At 43.5% G+C, this 16,651-nt stretch overlaps 1 protein-coding gene across 1 annotated transcript in view; it reads right to left on the bottom strand.

The window, feature by feature from the left end:
• Positions 1-16,651, bottom strand: part of ATP8B4 (ATPase phospholipid transporting 8B4 (putative)) — a 113,975-nt gene continuing 97,324 nt past the window's right edge. Inside the window, exons 23-29 of the mRNA XM_083712493.1 lie at positions 12,609-12,792; positions 8,784-9,007; positions 6,601-6,684; positions 4,623-4,868; positions 4,314-4,452; positions 1,193-1,323; positions 1-385 (exon numbers count right to left, since the gene is read on the bottom strand). Of these exons, the coding sequence (XP_083568619.1) occupies positions 107-385; positions 1,193-1,323; positions 4,314-4,452; positions 4,623-4,868; positions 6,601-6,684; positions 8,784-9,007; positions 12,609-12,792 (1,287 nt within the window). The 3' untranslated portion in view covers positions 1-106. The remainder of the gene's footprint in view (positions 386-1,192; positions 1,324-4,313; positions 4,453-4,622; positions 4,869-6,600; positions 6,685-8,783; positions 9,008-12,608; positions 12,793-16,651) is intronic.

The raw sequence follows: 16,651 nt of genomic DNA on the forward strand, positions 1-16,651 counted from the left end.
GTCACAGCTCCTGTCGATCTAGCCGTTTGAAAGCACGCCAATGCAAGTAGATAAATAGAGTGTAAATATTCTGTGCAACAATAGCACACTCTTTTGTTCCACATACTCAATGATTTATAGTCTTGGAGGTCTTTCTCAGCTGAATTTCACACTCCGATGTTCTCTTCCGCAAGTTCTCAATCCAGCTATTCTGCATCGTTTTTCCTATCCCAAATACTGAATGTATATTATTGACACGCATATTCTTTCCAGATGTTATAAGTTCCCCAAAGCCTTCTTGGTGAGAAAAAGCGTAAGCCGATCTCCGAGAGCTAGCTCTGTGCGTTTGGTGAATCTGGATCGGTAATGGGCTCTGTTTCTTCTGAGCCCTGTTCAAAACCTGTACCTTTAGGAAGGAGGGGGGAAACAGTTTACATTGATATGGAAAATAATCTTCCTTTTGTAAACACTGGCTAGTTTTCAGATCTGGATTATATTGGCAAATCCTTGACAAATCAGTTTCCAGTGAAAAGGCCGGCACCCTGTTGTTTGAGGAAAGGCCTAGGAAGCACAACTTCTGATTTCAGCCACACCTTTGCCAAACCACAATCCCTAAATTTAAATGTATGTTGTTGCCGCTGCTGCAAGGATTCCTTTCCCCAAATACACTGTTTTCACAACACTTCTGAAATGCGAAAGGATATTTTTATTAAAGCCGTTGGCATATTCTCTGCAGCATTTTCACCACTCTGTTATATATGTTCTGTATGCTCCAAAATAATATGCAATAGAGGACCTGGTGCACACATAAAATCACCACTGTAATATAATCAGGGTTCTCAAAACTATTTTAGGAACATCCCCAGACTGACATTAAAGGGAGGGCTTGAACGTGCATAATGTGGGAACCACTCCATGCTGGAAAATACGTCCACCACACTGTTGATATGAAAGCAATCTTCTCTTGGGCACCAAACTCAAAAGGGTCAAGTCCCCCCCCCCCCCCGTTTGAAGCAAAAGGGACTAGGCAACAATGATGTCACAAAGCACTTTTCTTAATCTTCCTGGAAAAGTTTTTCTGATTAAAAATGGTTTGGGACTTAAAAAAAAAAGTACTGTGTGATTATTTAATGCAACATCTGCCAACTTGAACCCAAAAGGTATACATAAAAGGGACTGGAATTGCTTTAAATGTTCCACTGCTGTGGCATACCTGATCACTCAACGTTGGGTTCAAATCCACCTTTAGAAAACGAAACGCTATCACGGGCGCAACGGAAGCCACAGTGGTCAAGAGAATGATGAGCCAAACGTTTATCTGCGCCAAGGAGTTCCAAGCATTTCCTGCATCAGTACAGAAGAAAAAAATATTTTGGTAGGAATACCAGTTGGGTGGTGACAGCTTGCAGTTGTGGGACAATGGGACATGCTAAGCAATCTTTAATTCCTTAGGTTAACACATGATTTTAATTCTGAAGTGCTTAGATTACACGAGCTATACAAAAATGCAGAGAGAGGGAGAGGGAGAGGGAGAGAGGGAAAGAGGGGGAGAGAGAGAGAGAGAGAGAGAGAGAGAGAGAGAGAGAGAGAATAAAACAACATGTTTTGGCAACATCTAAAAATGTGACATCATACAAAATACCACACATATTCCAGAGTATAATATAGATTTAGAGTTGGCATTGAGAAATATGTAGGACAGGGAAAATGATGTACACTCTGCTCATCAGCTTGCTTGCAATTACTCACTGCCAGTTCCATTTCTGTAGGAACGGGCAGATTTTCTCTGTGTTTCTTTTAAAACTTATGAAGACACATAGAAGAGGGCTACAAAATTATATCGGGATGGTGGTGGTGTTTTTGCCAGTTTACCTCTCACAGCTTCCTTCAAGGAATCCTGGGAATTTATGGTGCGGATATTACTGGGCTTAGAATTGTCTCTTAAATTCTCTCTTAAGAGGTCTCCCTCACAGAAATAAATTCCCTGAGTGGTTTAAGAGTCAATCCCTCTTCAAAGGGAACTCTGGTTTTTTTTTTTTTTGACTTAATAACAACACTTAGTACCCTGAAGTAACTACAATTCCGGGATTCTTTGAAGGAAGCCATAACTGTTTAAAATGATAAAATACAGTCATACCTTGGATCCTGAACGCCTTGGTACTCGGACATTTCAGCTTCCGAAAGCTGCAAACCTGGAAGTGAGTGTTCCAGTTTGCAAACGTTCTTTGAAACCCAAACATCCGATGGGGCTTCTGATTGGCTGCAGTCAATCAGAAGCCACACTTTGGTTTCCAAATGTTTTAAAAGTCGAACGGACTTCCGGAATGGATTCCGTTTGACTTCCAAGGTACGACTGTATTGCTTTAAATGCAAAGGGCAGGTGTGGCCACTGGGACTCTGGCAGAGGTGCCAACTTGAATTAAATATTGTAATATAACACGTGACGCGGGTGGCGCTGTGGGTTAAACCACAGAGCCTAGGACTTGCCGATCAGAAGGTTGGCGGTTTGAATCCCCGCGATGGGGTGAGCTCCTGTTGCTTGGTCCCTGCTCCTGCCAACCTAGCAGTTTGAAAGCACGTGAAAGTGCAAGTAGATAAATCGGTACCGCTCCGGCGGGAAGGTAAACGGCATTTCCATGCGCTGCTCTGGTTTGCGAGAAGCGGCTTAGTCATGATCGGCACATGACCCGGAAGCTGTATGTCGGCTCCCTCGGCCAATAAAGTGAGATGAGCGCCACAACTCCAGGGTCGGTCACTACTGGACCTAATGATCAGGGGTCCCTTTACCTCTACACATACACCATTTGAATGGGAATGGCCAACAATTTTGGGGGGCCCTGGCCCCTCAAATATTTTATTGTGGTGGCCGAAGCGCCCCTAGCCCCTAGGAGGTGGCTCCTATAGATCCTGGCATTGCATTCCCTGGCACTGCACTCACCTCTGGGTCCACCTTTGTTTCTGTTGCCCCTCACTTCCCCACCTCTCTTGCCCTGCCTCACCTTGGCTTTGGCCCTCCCACACCCCCATTTGACAGAACCGGGTACGCCATCCAACAGTGACCTCTCTCTACCATGGTTTCAGCGCACAATGAAAATAAAGCGTTTGGACACATGTTTGGACCCATCAGCCTATTTATATTTGTGTTGGGATGTGGTAGATACACACTTCCTAGCCTCCTCGGTGATCAAAGTCTAAGGGGAAAGGGAGAATGCATAAGCAAAGATGGACTGGAAGTTGTTTAAGGGAGCTTGGTCCAAGGTTTAGATAATGACAGGTATCCCTGTTCTGGAGGGTGTCCAGAAAGCCCCAGCTGTTCTCAGTGACATAAACTTGTTTATCTCAAGGCTTCGAATGGTAGGAGACGGTTCCAGGCATCCTCATTTTAAGGGAAGCATCTTTGCTTCCTGTTGCTCACTTTTGGCTACCAGAGCTACTTTGTGAAGCAACGGAGTCATCCTCTAACATCAGCCTAGTCCATCTGGGGCTTAGCGATTCCTGGCAGTGCCTTTTGCAATAAAGCTTTCGGGTGAATGACATTCTCCAACAGCATGTGGTCCTGACCGCACTGTATGCAGTCTTACTGGGCCTTTGGAGAAGCCTCCTCAGTGGCTGCCTCTCAGTGCTGGAAAAATTATCTTTCCTCGGGGACATGCCAAAATACAAGCCCAGGAACTTATTTATTTATTTAAACAAACCGGTGCCAACATCCAAGGATATGATAGAGACTAAACCACTGAGCCTCTTGGGCTTGCCGATCAGAAGGTCGGCGGTTCGCATCCCCATGACAGAGTGAGCTCCTGTTGCTTTGTCCCAGATCCTGCCAACCTAACAGTTCGAAAGCACGCCAGTGCAAGTAGATAAATAGGTACCGCTTTGGCAGGAAGGGAAATGGCCACATGACCCGGAAAGCTGTTTGTGGACAAACGCCGGCTCCCTCGGCCTGAAAGCAAGATGAGCGCCCCAACCACATAGTCGAATTTGACTGAACTTAACCATCCAGGAGTCCTTTAGGAGTCCATCCAGGCGAGCCAGTGTGGCGTAGTTGTTAAGAGCGATAGACTCGTAATCTGGGGAACCGGGTTCGCGTCCCCGCTCCTCCACATGAAGCTGCGGGTGACCTTGGGCTAGTCACACTTCTTTGAAGTCTCTCAGCCCCACTCACCTCACAGAGTGTTTGTTGTGGGGGAGGAAGGGAAAGGAGAATGTTAGACGCTTTGAGACTCCTTTGGGTAGTGATAAAGTGGGATATCAAATCCAAACTCTTCTTCTACCTTTTACCTTTCTATGGTTACCTGCATGAGCATTCCCCCCCCACTCAGTGCTTCTTTACTCACCTACGAAAGGGAAGTGGTTGGGAAATAAATAAAAAATGCCATCACTGTGCATCGCAAACAAAATGGCAAAATACACAGCGATGCTACCCCAGATGAAGAAGTGATTGATTCCTGTCCAATAGCTGGTATCGAGTGCAATCTGCAAAAGAAATAGTATGCATTTAGGCATGGAGGTAACAGTATTAACACATAAGGTTATTAGAGGACATTGGTCGTACATATTTATCTCAGCACTGTAATACCGCATACAAATTTGGAGGGAGGGGGAGTCTCAATAATTAAATGATTATCAGCCGTTTTTCTTTTTACCTGAACACTGACCACTATGATCAAGGAGGTTGCGACTGTGACTGCGAAAGACTGGTAGTCAGCAATATGGTTCCCATCTTCTCCAATTGCATCATAAAAAGCACCATAGGGGATGAAGAAAAGAACAACCGACGTGTAGATTCCATGCGCTATGCAGATGAAAAATCTGCGCTTGTTGAACAGGAGATTTAATTGCCCAGGTTCATACAGCTTTGGAAAACGGAGGCAGCTCTGCTCATTCACATCCTGCAAAATATGCATCGACTTGAGTTTTAACAGCATCATGACGTCCAATGATAAAGGAGTGTCTCCACCCCCATTGTTCTGCCTGGACGCTGAGGTCCAGCGCCGAGGGCCTTCTGGCGGTTCCCTCATCTCGAGAAGCAAAGCTACAGGGAACCAGACAGAGGGCCTTCTCAGTAGTGGCGCCCACCCTGTGGAACGCCCTCCCACCAGATGTCAAAGAGATAAACAACTACCTGACATTCAGAAGACATCTGAAGGCAGCCCTGTTCAGGGAAGTTTTTAATGTGTGACATCTTAGTGTATTTTTGGTCTTTGTGGAAGCTGCCCAGATTGGCTGGGGAAACACAGCCAGATGGGTGGGGTACAAATATTAAATTATTAAATTATTATTATTATTATTATTATTATTATTATTATTATTATTATTAATTTCAGTAGTTTAAAGGATGGGCATATCAGAGGCAAAAGGACTTTCATTTTCAGTAAGACCCCAGAAGCAAACCCCAATACCTTTTATTTACTCTTTTTAATATATCTGTCTGTCTGTCTGTCTGTCTGTCTGTCTGTCTGTCTGTCATCTAGTTATAATTTTTTATTGGATTTACAATTTAATTTTACATTCACACATATAATAGAATAAAAAAATTCTCCGAATTCTCGGACTTCCTTCCTCCCCTCTGTGGAGTCCGCCAATAACCATTTTCCACTGCATATCATATTATCCTCTATTTGTTCATAAAATTCTATTTATATCCATAGTTCTTTTCACACTGCAAGTATTATTTCAAGCCTGCTAATGTTTTTAACTGTTTACAGTGTTCCCTCAAATAAATTACAACCCCCCCCCCCAGTCCTTGTTAAAGTTTTTATCATCCCGGCTCCTGATTTTTCCAGTCATTTTAGCCACCACAGCATACTCTTTTTAATATCAATGTGCACATCTGATGGTCAAACTGGAGATTACATTAAATGTGTGTGTTATGTACTGAGCCTGGGTCCTAGAACAATAGGCTAGTAGGATTCTAGAAGGCAGCAACCTGATTGGCCTGCAGGAGCAACCCAATCAGGCCACAAGAGGAAGTGAATCAGCCTATCACTAGAACAATAGGCAGGGAGGACCCTAGAATGCTGCATCCAATTGGCCTGCAGGAACAGCCCAATCAGGCTCCAGGAGGAGAGCAGAATCAACCAATCACACGGGACCCATTGTGAAAATAGTGTATATAAAGCCAGAGGTCTTTGGAGGGGAATTCAATCACTGTTCCTATGAGCTGGAATAAAGAGTGAGGGATGGAATCTATTCTACCCAAAGCAGTTGCCATCAGCAGAGACAGATTTAGGGGAGCACAACTGATTTCATAACTGAAAGGAAAGGGAGACTGTGCTATACAGATCTCATGAGGCACGAATTCTTGCAATTAGACTTGCAATTGCCAGGTGCCAAGAACCTTCTGTTCCTCTGGAACCCAGACACCTTTAACAAACTGGCTGCATGCTGTATCCTTAATATCTGAAGCCTTCCACCACGCCAGATTGTTGTCTTAGTTTGTAATCTCAGCTCTTAAGGTTAGGCATAAACTGGGACTGTAACACCTGAGTGTTGACTCCAGATTCAAATCAAATCGGGCTTCTTTCCCTTCCAGAGCGATTGCTATATATATTCCTGGGCAGAGAAGTTGCTGGATGGTCTGTGCTGAAGGCAGATTAATCTAGAATATGCCAAAATGTGTACCTGATCAAACAATCCCATCGCTAGTACAGGCAGAGAAGTATATACAATGTTGAAGAGGGTGATAAACCACTGGTCATAAACAGTCTGAAAAGATAACACAAATAACAAGTTAAAAGTATGCCGAGAGATGTCACCTTTCAAATAAATAAATAGTACTGCCCCTTTCATATTTTATTCTTTTTCTTGTAGGCACAGAAGCAGAAGGGAGCCCAGATCCCCAGGCTTTGAGTTCTCCTACAAAGTTCAGCATAGACTTATGCCTAGGTCTTCTTAGCGTTTTGGTAAGCAGGGAGCCTAGCAGATAAAGTTCTACAAATCGCAATTTGTGATATTCTCTACTTTAGACATTCCATTCTGCGAGACGGACCTCCTAGGAACCAGTCTCGTAAAAGTCACAGTTACTCATATCTTTTACATTCCTGAAGTTGTAAGGGGATTTATAAACACATAAGAAGCAGCATTTCCATATAAATGGGAAGTGCCCTAATCATCTGTTTCCCATTTGGACAATTAGCAAAAAAATGCACTGGAGAAATGAACAGAGTTGAACAGCAAGTATTCTTTCTGAAACATTAGCCAGCCACTGCATTAACCAATGGCTTTGGGGAATAACACTGGGTGGGGTAAATGACTATTTCGCAGATAATCAGAATCTAGAAAGTTATCACAAACCTCTGAGAGTAGACAAGAACTCCCATGCTATTAAAATAAATAAAATAAAATAAAATAAGCTTTTCACCATGAGTTTTTATACGGTTTGGCTTTATTGCAATTAAACTAAATTAAATTAAAAACATATTCATGGACAGGATAATTGTTTCCACATTTTGTTAAGGAAACTTTTCCTTCAAGCCCTCTTTGACAATGGCATATTGTCGTAAATAAGATAAATAAAGCTGGGAGACAAAATACTTGTAATTGGCTTGAGACCTTACTTTCTGAAGATGCAGACAAGTGTATGGGACCAGGCAACTGATAAACTCTCATTAAGTTTAAGAGCATAGGAGGCAGGCAGGAGCACGTTGACACTACACATGTATACTGGTTTTTGACTGGTTTTAACTCATCATATAGTGATGTATGGAAGTGAGAGCTGGACCATAAAGAAGGCTGATCGCCGAAGAATTGATGCTTTTGAATTATGGTGCTGGAGGAGACTCTTGAGAGTCTCATGGACTGCAAGAAGGAAATCAGCCCTGAGTGCTCACTGGAAAGACAGATCCTGAAGCTGAGGCTCCAATACTTTGGCCACCTCATGAGAAGAGAAGACTCCCTGGAAAAGACCCTGATGTTGGGAAAGATGGAGGCACAAGGAGAAGGGGACGACAGAGGATGAAATGGTTGGATAGTGTTCTCGAAGCTACCAGCAGGAGTTTGACCAAACTGTGGGAGGCAGTTGAAGACAGGAGTGCCTGGCGTGCTCTGGTCTATGGGGTCATGAAGAGTCAGACACAACTAAACAACTAAACAACAACAACTCATCATAGCTTCTTCAGTGAACCAGAGGATTGTAGTTTGACAAGTGTGCTCCCAGCCTCTCTAGGTAAAGCTAGGAGACCCCTGTATGAGAACTGCTGCCAGCCCATGTAGGCAACACTGAGTGAGATAGGCTAAGGCAGCTTCCTATGTTCCTAGTCTGAGCAACAAGCAGACTCAGATCATTACTATTACAGTGGTACTTTGGTTCTCAAATGCCTTGGTACTCAAACGCCTTGGTTCCCAAACGCCAAAAACCCGGAATTAAGTGTTCAAGTTTTGGAACATTTTTCAGATGCTGAATGTCTGATGCAGATGTCAGCTATTGTTTCCTGCACCAATCAGAAGCTGTGCCTTGGTTTTTGAACATTTCAGAAGTCAAGCGGACTTCCAGAATGGATTAAGTTTGGCACTTTTGTTTTTGCTATTTATTTTGAGTTTTTGAGGCTTTTTCAGTTCATTTGTTTTTGTATGGAACCCAGTTCAGCTGCTGATTGATTGCAGGGGGGTGTCAACGCATGCAGAATTATTTATCTTAACATTACAATGTTATCTGAGTTTCAACGAAGCAACTGAACAATTAACTGTGTTTGTTTTCTGTCATCTACTAAAAAACCAAAAACAGGCTTTAAGAAACTAGTGCTATTAAACACATAGGAGGAAACGTTTTGTTTCCTGCTTTGTGAAGCTAAGCACTGAGAACCTACCTGGGCTGAAAAGCCACAGAAGAAGCCAAACCAGAAATGGACCAGAGTGAAGGCAACGTTTTTGTAGAAGAAGTAACACAAGAACTTGCACATCCGTAAGTATGACCACCTGCCATGAACAAGCAAGAGTCTTTGAAGGTATCTGAACTGAGCAAAAGAATAATCACTGTTCAGAATCGCCTGACTGCCTTCCTGGCCGCTGATGCCAACACCTATATGGGCACCTGCAAGCAAACAAACAACCAACAGGGAAATAAATGATAATGTGTAGCAATAAAAAAACCCCCAACAACCTGATACGCTGTATCTTTCTACTTTTGTCCTTCCAGGCTGTAACGTCTTAGTCAATTCTGTTTTCTTTATTTATTTATTTTTATCTTAGGCTGGCACCTTTTTTGGTTAAAAAATCAATTTAATTTTTTAAAATAAACAAAAAATGAGAAGTTACAGATAGGTAGCCAAGTTGGTCTGCCATAGTCAAAACAAAAAAAATTCCTTCCAGTAGCACCTTAAAGACCAACTAAGTTAGTTCTTGGTATGAGCTTTCGTGTGCATGCACACCTCTTCAGATACACTGAAACAGAAGTCACCAGACCCTTCTATATAGTGAGAAGGTGGGGAGGGGTATTACTCAGAAGGGTGGTGGGAATGGGTGATTGGCAGTTAAACAGCAGCCCCTGAACATATCTCAGGGGGTGGACCAGCATCTGCTTTTCCTGGGGAGGGGGAGAAATGTAATTCAGTTTGAATTTACACGTGAGCCTACCAAATTCATCCTTGCAAACCGAAACACAGCTACCCTTCAGAATTCACTCTCATTTTTGTTTAGCCACTCAACCATTGTTTACAAAAAATGCACATATTAGAAGGAAGTGTGAATAAAAATGAATATATTAGGGAAGATAACTCATGAAAAATACATTTTATTAGGAGAAATTGCTTGCAAGAAAAGGTGGATATTAATTCAAACATGCATGCAAAAATATGTTTCTTAGGAGAAATTCACACTACAGTGATTATGAATCTTCATGAGGATTCTGAAATAAGAAAAAAGATTGCTACAAAAATGTGGGGAGCTGAATTTAAGATCAGAAAAATGAGAAACTGACAGATCCTACCATCCTTACCTCCAGGTGGGGTAGGGCAAAGACTTCCTATCTGAAATCATGGAGAACAGTTGCCAGTCAGTTTAGGAATCAACACTGAGCTAGCAGACTGGATAAGTATAATACAGCTTTCTATGTTCCTATCTTTGTACCAGCAGCAAGCGGAATATTGCAAGCCTGCAATCTTATACCCACTTAGGGAAGGAGGATAAATCCTATTCAGTTCACATTTAAAGGTGAAACTCCCTAATTTGCCCTTTCTGAAACAATACAAGGACTGAAACACTGACATCCAAAATTTGCACTTCTTTGAATTTTGCTATGCAATTTTCTAGCCAAGTAATGTGCATGGAAATGTATGCACTGAGAAAGGTGCACATAAAAATGCACGTTTTTAGCGAAAATAACATACAAAATGCCATAAGGAAAATTGCTTTGCAAAAACTGCACACAAATGTGTATATTAGGACGAATTTTGTAGTAAATCACCTATGGATTTTCCTGAGGGCTTGCCTAAAAAAACTGCAAAGTGATGTTCTGTTTTTTAGCAAGAGAACAAACCATATTTCAGGAGCATTATCAGTGCTGCATATTAGGGGTTATTCTAATGATGATTACTTCCCATGGTACCTCATTATACTTTGGAATACTTCACCAACTGGAACATTAATCCCGTTTAATTTGGATTGCTTGTGTACAACTAGATGATACTCAAGAGGCTAGAGGTCATATTTGTAATGTTTGAAGTCCTATAGTTCACTAACATTCCTTTAGTTCTTGCCAATGTTGTTTTAGATGCCCAAGAATTTAAAGAACCTCTTTCTGAGCATTCTAACAGGGCAGATAATTCAAAGGAAAGATCACGTAGAAGAAGAATACTCTGTGGCAACCTCTCCATTCAAATCCACGCTGAAATTTAGATTTCAGAGGTTCTTAGTCTTCTCCTTGAGGTGTTAACTTCCCAGATATATAAGACTCATTTGACATGGAGGGGCATTCTGAATGGCACAATCCCAATTCCTATACATCCAACCAAACATATAATAATGAACAGAAAATAATCCTGAGGGTGTCCTACACATGAGCCCTTTAATTGGCTGTTTGATACCTTTATTTGCACAAAATGGCTATTCTTATTTGGTTTCATCAGAATTTCTCAGTTGGCAAACCCCATTAAAATGCATTTCAAAACCCACTTTAGGCAAAAAAAATTGTCAACTCTAGCAAACTAAAAACATGCGCCAATGCTTCCTTCATTCCCTACACAACATGCATCTCAGTCTGCCATATCCTCGCTAACTAATGGCATACCAATCCCAAATGCATTTACTTGGAAGTGAGTTCTAGGGCCTAATAGGTAAAGGTAAAGGACCCCTGGATGGTTAAGTCCAGTCAAAGGCGGCTATGAGGTTGTGCCGCTCATCTTACTTTTCAGGCTGAGGGAGCCTGCATTTGTCCGCGGACAGCTTTCCAAATCATGTGGCCAGCATGACTACATGGCTTCTGGAGCAACAGAATACCGTGACAAAAACCCAAGTATACGGAAATGCCGTTTACCTTCCCGCTGCAGCAGTACCTATTTATCTACTTGCACTGGTGTGCTTTTGAACTGCTAGGCTGGCAGGAGCTGGGACAGAGCAACAGGAGCTCACTCCATCGCAGGGATTTGAACCCCCAACCTTCTGATCGGCAAGCCCAAGAGGCTCAGCGATTTAGACCACAGCGCCACCCGCATCCCTAATGGATGCATATCGACCCAAGTTCTCCTGTGCTTAGCATCACTCCCTTCGAAAGCAAAGCAGAAGGGATTTTCTCCCCCAGAGTTTCACTATTCTTCACATGAGGGGATACTTAAGAAGTTTGTTGTGATAAATCTGCTCCACTTCCCAGTGGGGAGGAGTTGCGGTGGACCACGTGGCCACCCACTCCCCACCGGGGGTGGGGGACTTTGTTCCCTGTTGCCTGGGGGATCCCGGCCATGTCAGAGCCCGGCCAGTCAATCCGCTGGCTGAGGGGGCGTGGCCAGGGCCGTTTAAATGGAGGAGCGAGCCAGAGGACTTCCTCTTTGGCTCGCTTCCTCAATCACCCGCCCTTCCTCCCTATTCTTCAGGTTAGGCAGTGGCCTTGCTATGGACTTCGGTTGGTCGCCTTGGTTGTCTGAGGGGCCTGGTAGGAATTTTTCCACTTGGCAAATTGGCACTGGCCACTTGGTTTTCACCTACCTCGTAGCAATCGTCACAACTTTGTTAGGGTTGCGGTTAGGTATTGTTTGACCTTGTGTGGGGGAGGGGAGGTGTGGCCATCACCTGGCCCTCCATGCTTAAGGGTATTCCATTAAAGGAATCTGGGGGTGTTGTTCTAGTTTGAAACCCGGCTGGGGGGCTAAGGCCTGGACACGACCCGGACAGGAACACCAGGGGGAGCTTGAGTTGGTCCGCATCGACAGGGCTCCCCCTACCGGTGGCTTACCCTTACTGGGGACTTCCTGCACAACGGGCAGGAGTCAGATATAGTCAGGTCCAATCAATGCCTAAGCCAATACCGCTCCCATTCTGTAATTTCAATAAAGTTGTGGCCAAAATTTGCCCAATAAAACATAAACCTAATATCCGTGTCCTTGTGTGAGTTATTTCCAACGAGGGGGTGGCTGCAGGGTCTCGACACGCAAATAGCTGAACTTTCTCACCATTCCCAGCCAGGATACAGAATATCATCTTACTTTTTATCATGCCAATATCGTTGGCTCCATCTCCTATGGCCAAGGTGATGGCTTTCCTGTGCTTTTTAACCAGCTCCACAACCTGCGCTTTCTGTAAGGGAGTGACTCTGCAGCAGATCACAGTTTTACAAGCACATGCAACTTCCACGAACTCATTTTCCAGATCAGCCTCAAGTGCATAAGCCTGCAAAAAGAAAAGGTTACCCATAAAACAGCTGCAAATCAAGACCCCAATGACTGCTGCCACACCATCTTTTATTATTATTATCCGACATCATCATCATCATCATTGACCTGCATCTCCCCCACATATTTCCATGGTAATATATAGCAAGAAGAAATGGATGATGTACAATCATTGCAGAAAACATTTCCCTGCTTCTGGTCAAAGTCCTTGGCTGCCAATTTGTGCAGACACAGAAATGATGGGTTTGTTGCTGGGCCAGATTAAGACCTTTAGAGGCCCCGCACACTGAAAAGATTATGGCGTCTCTCACACGAATAATTCAAAATACTAAACCCTAAAATTCTAACGAATAAAAATAAAATACAACACATGGCAGGGTCTGATTTCCTTACATTATTTTGATCTATGTTAGTAGGACATCGCCAGGTTCACAAAGGGATAAGTTGCCGTATTGGCCTGAATATAAGCCTCACTTTTTTTTCAAATTCTGACTATGAGAAGTTAAATTCGCAACCTTACAAAAATTGGCTGCTGAAACAGACATATGGTAAAACAGAACAGGTGTGAGTGTCTGCAGAATTTTAAGGGAGTGGCTTATATTCGGGTATTGTCTTTTTTTCTCCCCCCCCCCTTGAATTTTAAAGGTGCAGCTTATATTCAGGTGCAGCTTATAATCGGGCCAATGTGGTATAAAATGAACATAGGAAAATGGGGCAAGATTGTGCAATGAAGTGAAAGGAAGTTCTGATTTTTTCCATGATGACTATTTGATTTTGATTTTTTTGAAATACCAAATGTAAATTAGATGATAGATAGATGATAGATAGATAGATGATAGATGATGATAGATATAGATAGATGATTGATAGATAGATAGATAGATAGATAGATAGATGATAGATAGATAGATAGATAGATAGATAGATAGATAGATAGATACCGTATTTTTCACCCTATAGAACGCACTTTTCCCCCTCCAAAAATGAAGGGGAAATGTGTGTGCGTCCTATGGGACAAATGCAGGCTTTTGCTGAAGCCTGGAGAGCAAGAGGGGTCGCCGAAGTCGCACAGCTCTTCCACGGCTTGTGGAGAGCTGCCTGTTCTGGGGGCTGGGGAAGCTCGGGCTTCCCCCGCCCCCGCCCCACGCCTGGGGGGGGGATATTTTTTTTTCTTTATTTCCCCCCCAAAAAACTAGGTGCGCCCTATGGGCTGATGCATCCTATGGGCTGAAAAATACGGTAGATAGATAGATGATAGATATAGTGCCCCTGCTTTGCTGGTGGCTCTAAGCACATGCTTTGCCTGCTTATTGGGTAATCCAATAAGTGATGACACTCCCTCCCTTATTTTTTTTGTTGCTTAGGGGTTTTTTTGCTATATATTGCTGGGGCTATGTGGGGGAGATATAAAAAGGCAAAGGACCTGGATGGTTAAGTCAAGTCAAAGGCAACTATGGGGCTGCAGCGCTCATCTCGCTTTCAGGCCGAGGGAGCCGGCGTTTGTCCATAGACAGCTTTCTGGGTCATGTGGCCAACATGACTAAACCGCTTCTGGCACATGGAGGACCGTGACAGAAACCAGAGCGCATGGAAACACTGTTTACCTTCCAACCACAGCGGTACCTATTTATTTACTAGTACTGGTGTGCTTTCAAAGTGCTAGGTTGGCAGGAGCTGGGACAGAGCAACGGGAGCTCACCCCGTTGCGGGGATTTGAACCACCGACCTTCCGGGACACAGGTGGCACTGTCGTCTAAACCACTGAGCCTCTTGGGGGAGATATAAGCCTCTAACAGGCACACATCCCTTGCAATGTCTCTCCAAGTAAAATCCAAGAAAGCCATTTCAGAGCCGAGGACCTTTAGCATAAGAACATGCAATGGGGCATTCTCGAAGTGAACATTACAATCAATCTTCTAAGCAAATGAAGTTAGATACTGAGTATATCCATGGAAAAGATGATAACAAAACATAATGATAAAACACATGCATACAGTGAAGACTTCTCCACTCTAGTCCACACACACCTTGCTTGTCCCTGATAGGGCAAATTCAAACTTCAGTTTGGTGGCCGGTTAGGGAGGCAAAGTCACCACAGTGAAGTCATTTCGCCCCCTGGGTTTGTGAGCAACTGCTGCACCGTGCCACAACTGCCACCCACCTCCTGACCAAGTAAGTGGCCATTAGAAACACACACACACAGAGGAGAAAAGAGCCAACCTACATGTTCAAGCCAATGTTCTTTTCCAGGTAGCAAAATATTGGTAGCAATCAGCCAAGCCATGCCTGATGCAGGACGCTGGTGTGTATTGTACACACTTTTCACTTTTATTTTTTAATTTTTTGGAAATAATTTTTATTTGATTTTTCAAGTATAAAGTTATAACAATACCAAATACATATCCATATTTCTCTGAATCTCCAGACTTCCTATTGTCAACCTTTTCAATTGCATATTATTTCATAATCCATACAGTGGTACCTCGGGTTACATACGCTTCAGGTTACATACGCTTCAGGTTACAGACTCCGCTGACCCAGAAATATTACCTTGGGTTAAGAACTTTGCTTCAGGATGAGAACAGAAATTGTGCTCTGGCGGCGCGGCGGCAGCAGGAGGCTCCATTAGCTAAAGTGGTGCTTCAGATTAAGAACAGTTTCAGATTAAGAACGGCCTTCCGGAACGAATTAAGTACTTAACCCGAGGTACCACTGTATGTTGTATCCATCCATATTGTCCATAGTGTTTGTTACATTACAGGTTTTATTAAAATCCTGCTAATGTTTTCATCTGCTTACAGTAGTACACTTTTCACTTTTAAAAGGCGTGCACAGGCAGGGTTGGAGCAGATTCAGATTGTGGAAATTGCATGAGAGAATGTGCAAATAACACCCCCCCCAAATCCTTTTTTAATTTAAAAACAAAACAGGATCTTGAGATACAAATTTCCTTCATCAGGTGTGGTTTGGCCTTCAGTTTGCCTACCACAAACACATAAAGGTAAAGGACCCCTGACCATTAGGTCCAGTCGTGACCGACTCTGGGGTTGCAGCGCTCATCTCGCTTTATTGGCCGAGGGAGCCAGCATACAGCTTCCGGGTCATGTGGCCAGCATGACTAAGCTACTTCTGGTGAACCAGAGCAGCACACGGAAACGCCGTTTACCTTCCCGCCGGAGTGGTACCTATTTATCTACTTGCACTTTGACGTGCTTTCGAACTGCTAGGTTGGCAGGAGAAACCGAGCAACAGGAGCTCACCCCGTCGCAGGGATTTGAACCGCCGACCTTCTGATCGGCAAGTCCTAGGATCTGTGGTTTAACCCACAGCGCCACCTGCATCCCTTTTCCACAAACACATACCAAACTGCTAAACCAGAGGTAGCCAATGTAACGGCCTCCAGATTTTGGCCATGCTGGCTGGGGCTGCTGGGAGATGGAGTCTAACAACATCTGGGATGCAGAAATGTAAGTTATATTTGGGGCTCCCATCTCCCACGCCTTTGTCATAACTCCTTCTTTTGGGTGCTTCTCGTTGGGTTGAGACCTTTTCCTCATATTCTGTTATTCCAAAGTGCTTAAAGAGATGCTTCTTTTATAAGTGTAAAAGGGAGGGCAAAAAGATCAAAGTGCTTGTAGCAAGTCCCCACCCCCGCCCTATAGAACAAGTTACATTCAGAGTTCAACTGCAGCTTTTTATGGTCTTTGCAATTCAGAAGAGCATTTCAGATATTTGTTCCAAGATCTGGAAGCTTACCAGCGTACAAGAACAGCTATAAAAGTAAGCTTTTCTTGTGTTATGACAAGAACCAGGTTTCTTAATCAAAGCCAAGTGTTTTGGTATCCCTGTAAAAGCTG

The sequence above is a fragment of the Podarcis gaigeae genome, assembly GCF_964106915.1.
Source record: "Podarcis gaigeae genome assembly, chromosome: 14".
NCBI classification, from domain to species: domain Eukaryota; kingdom Metazoa; phylum Chordata; class Lepidosauria; order Squamata; family Lacertidae; genus Podarcis; species Podarcis gaigeae.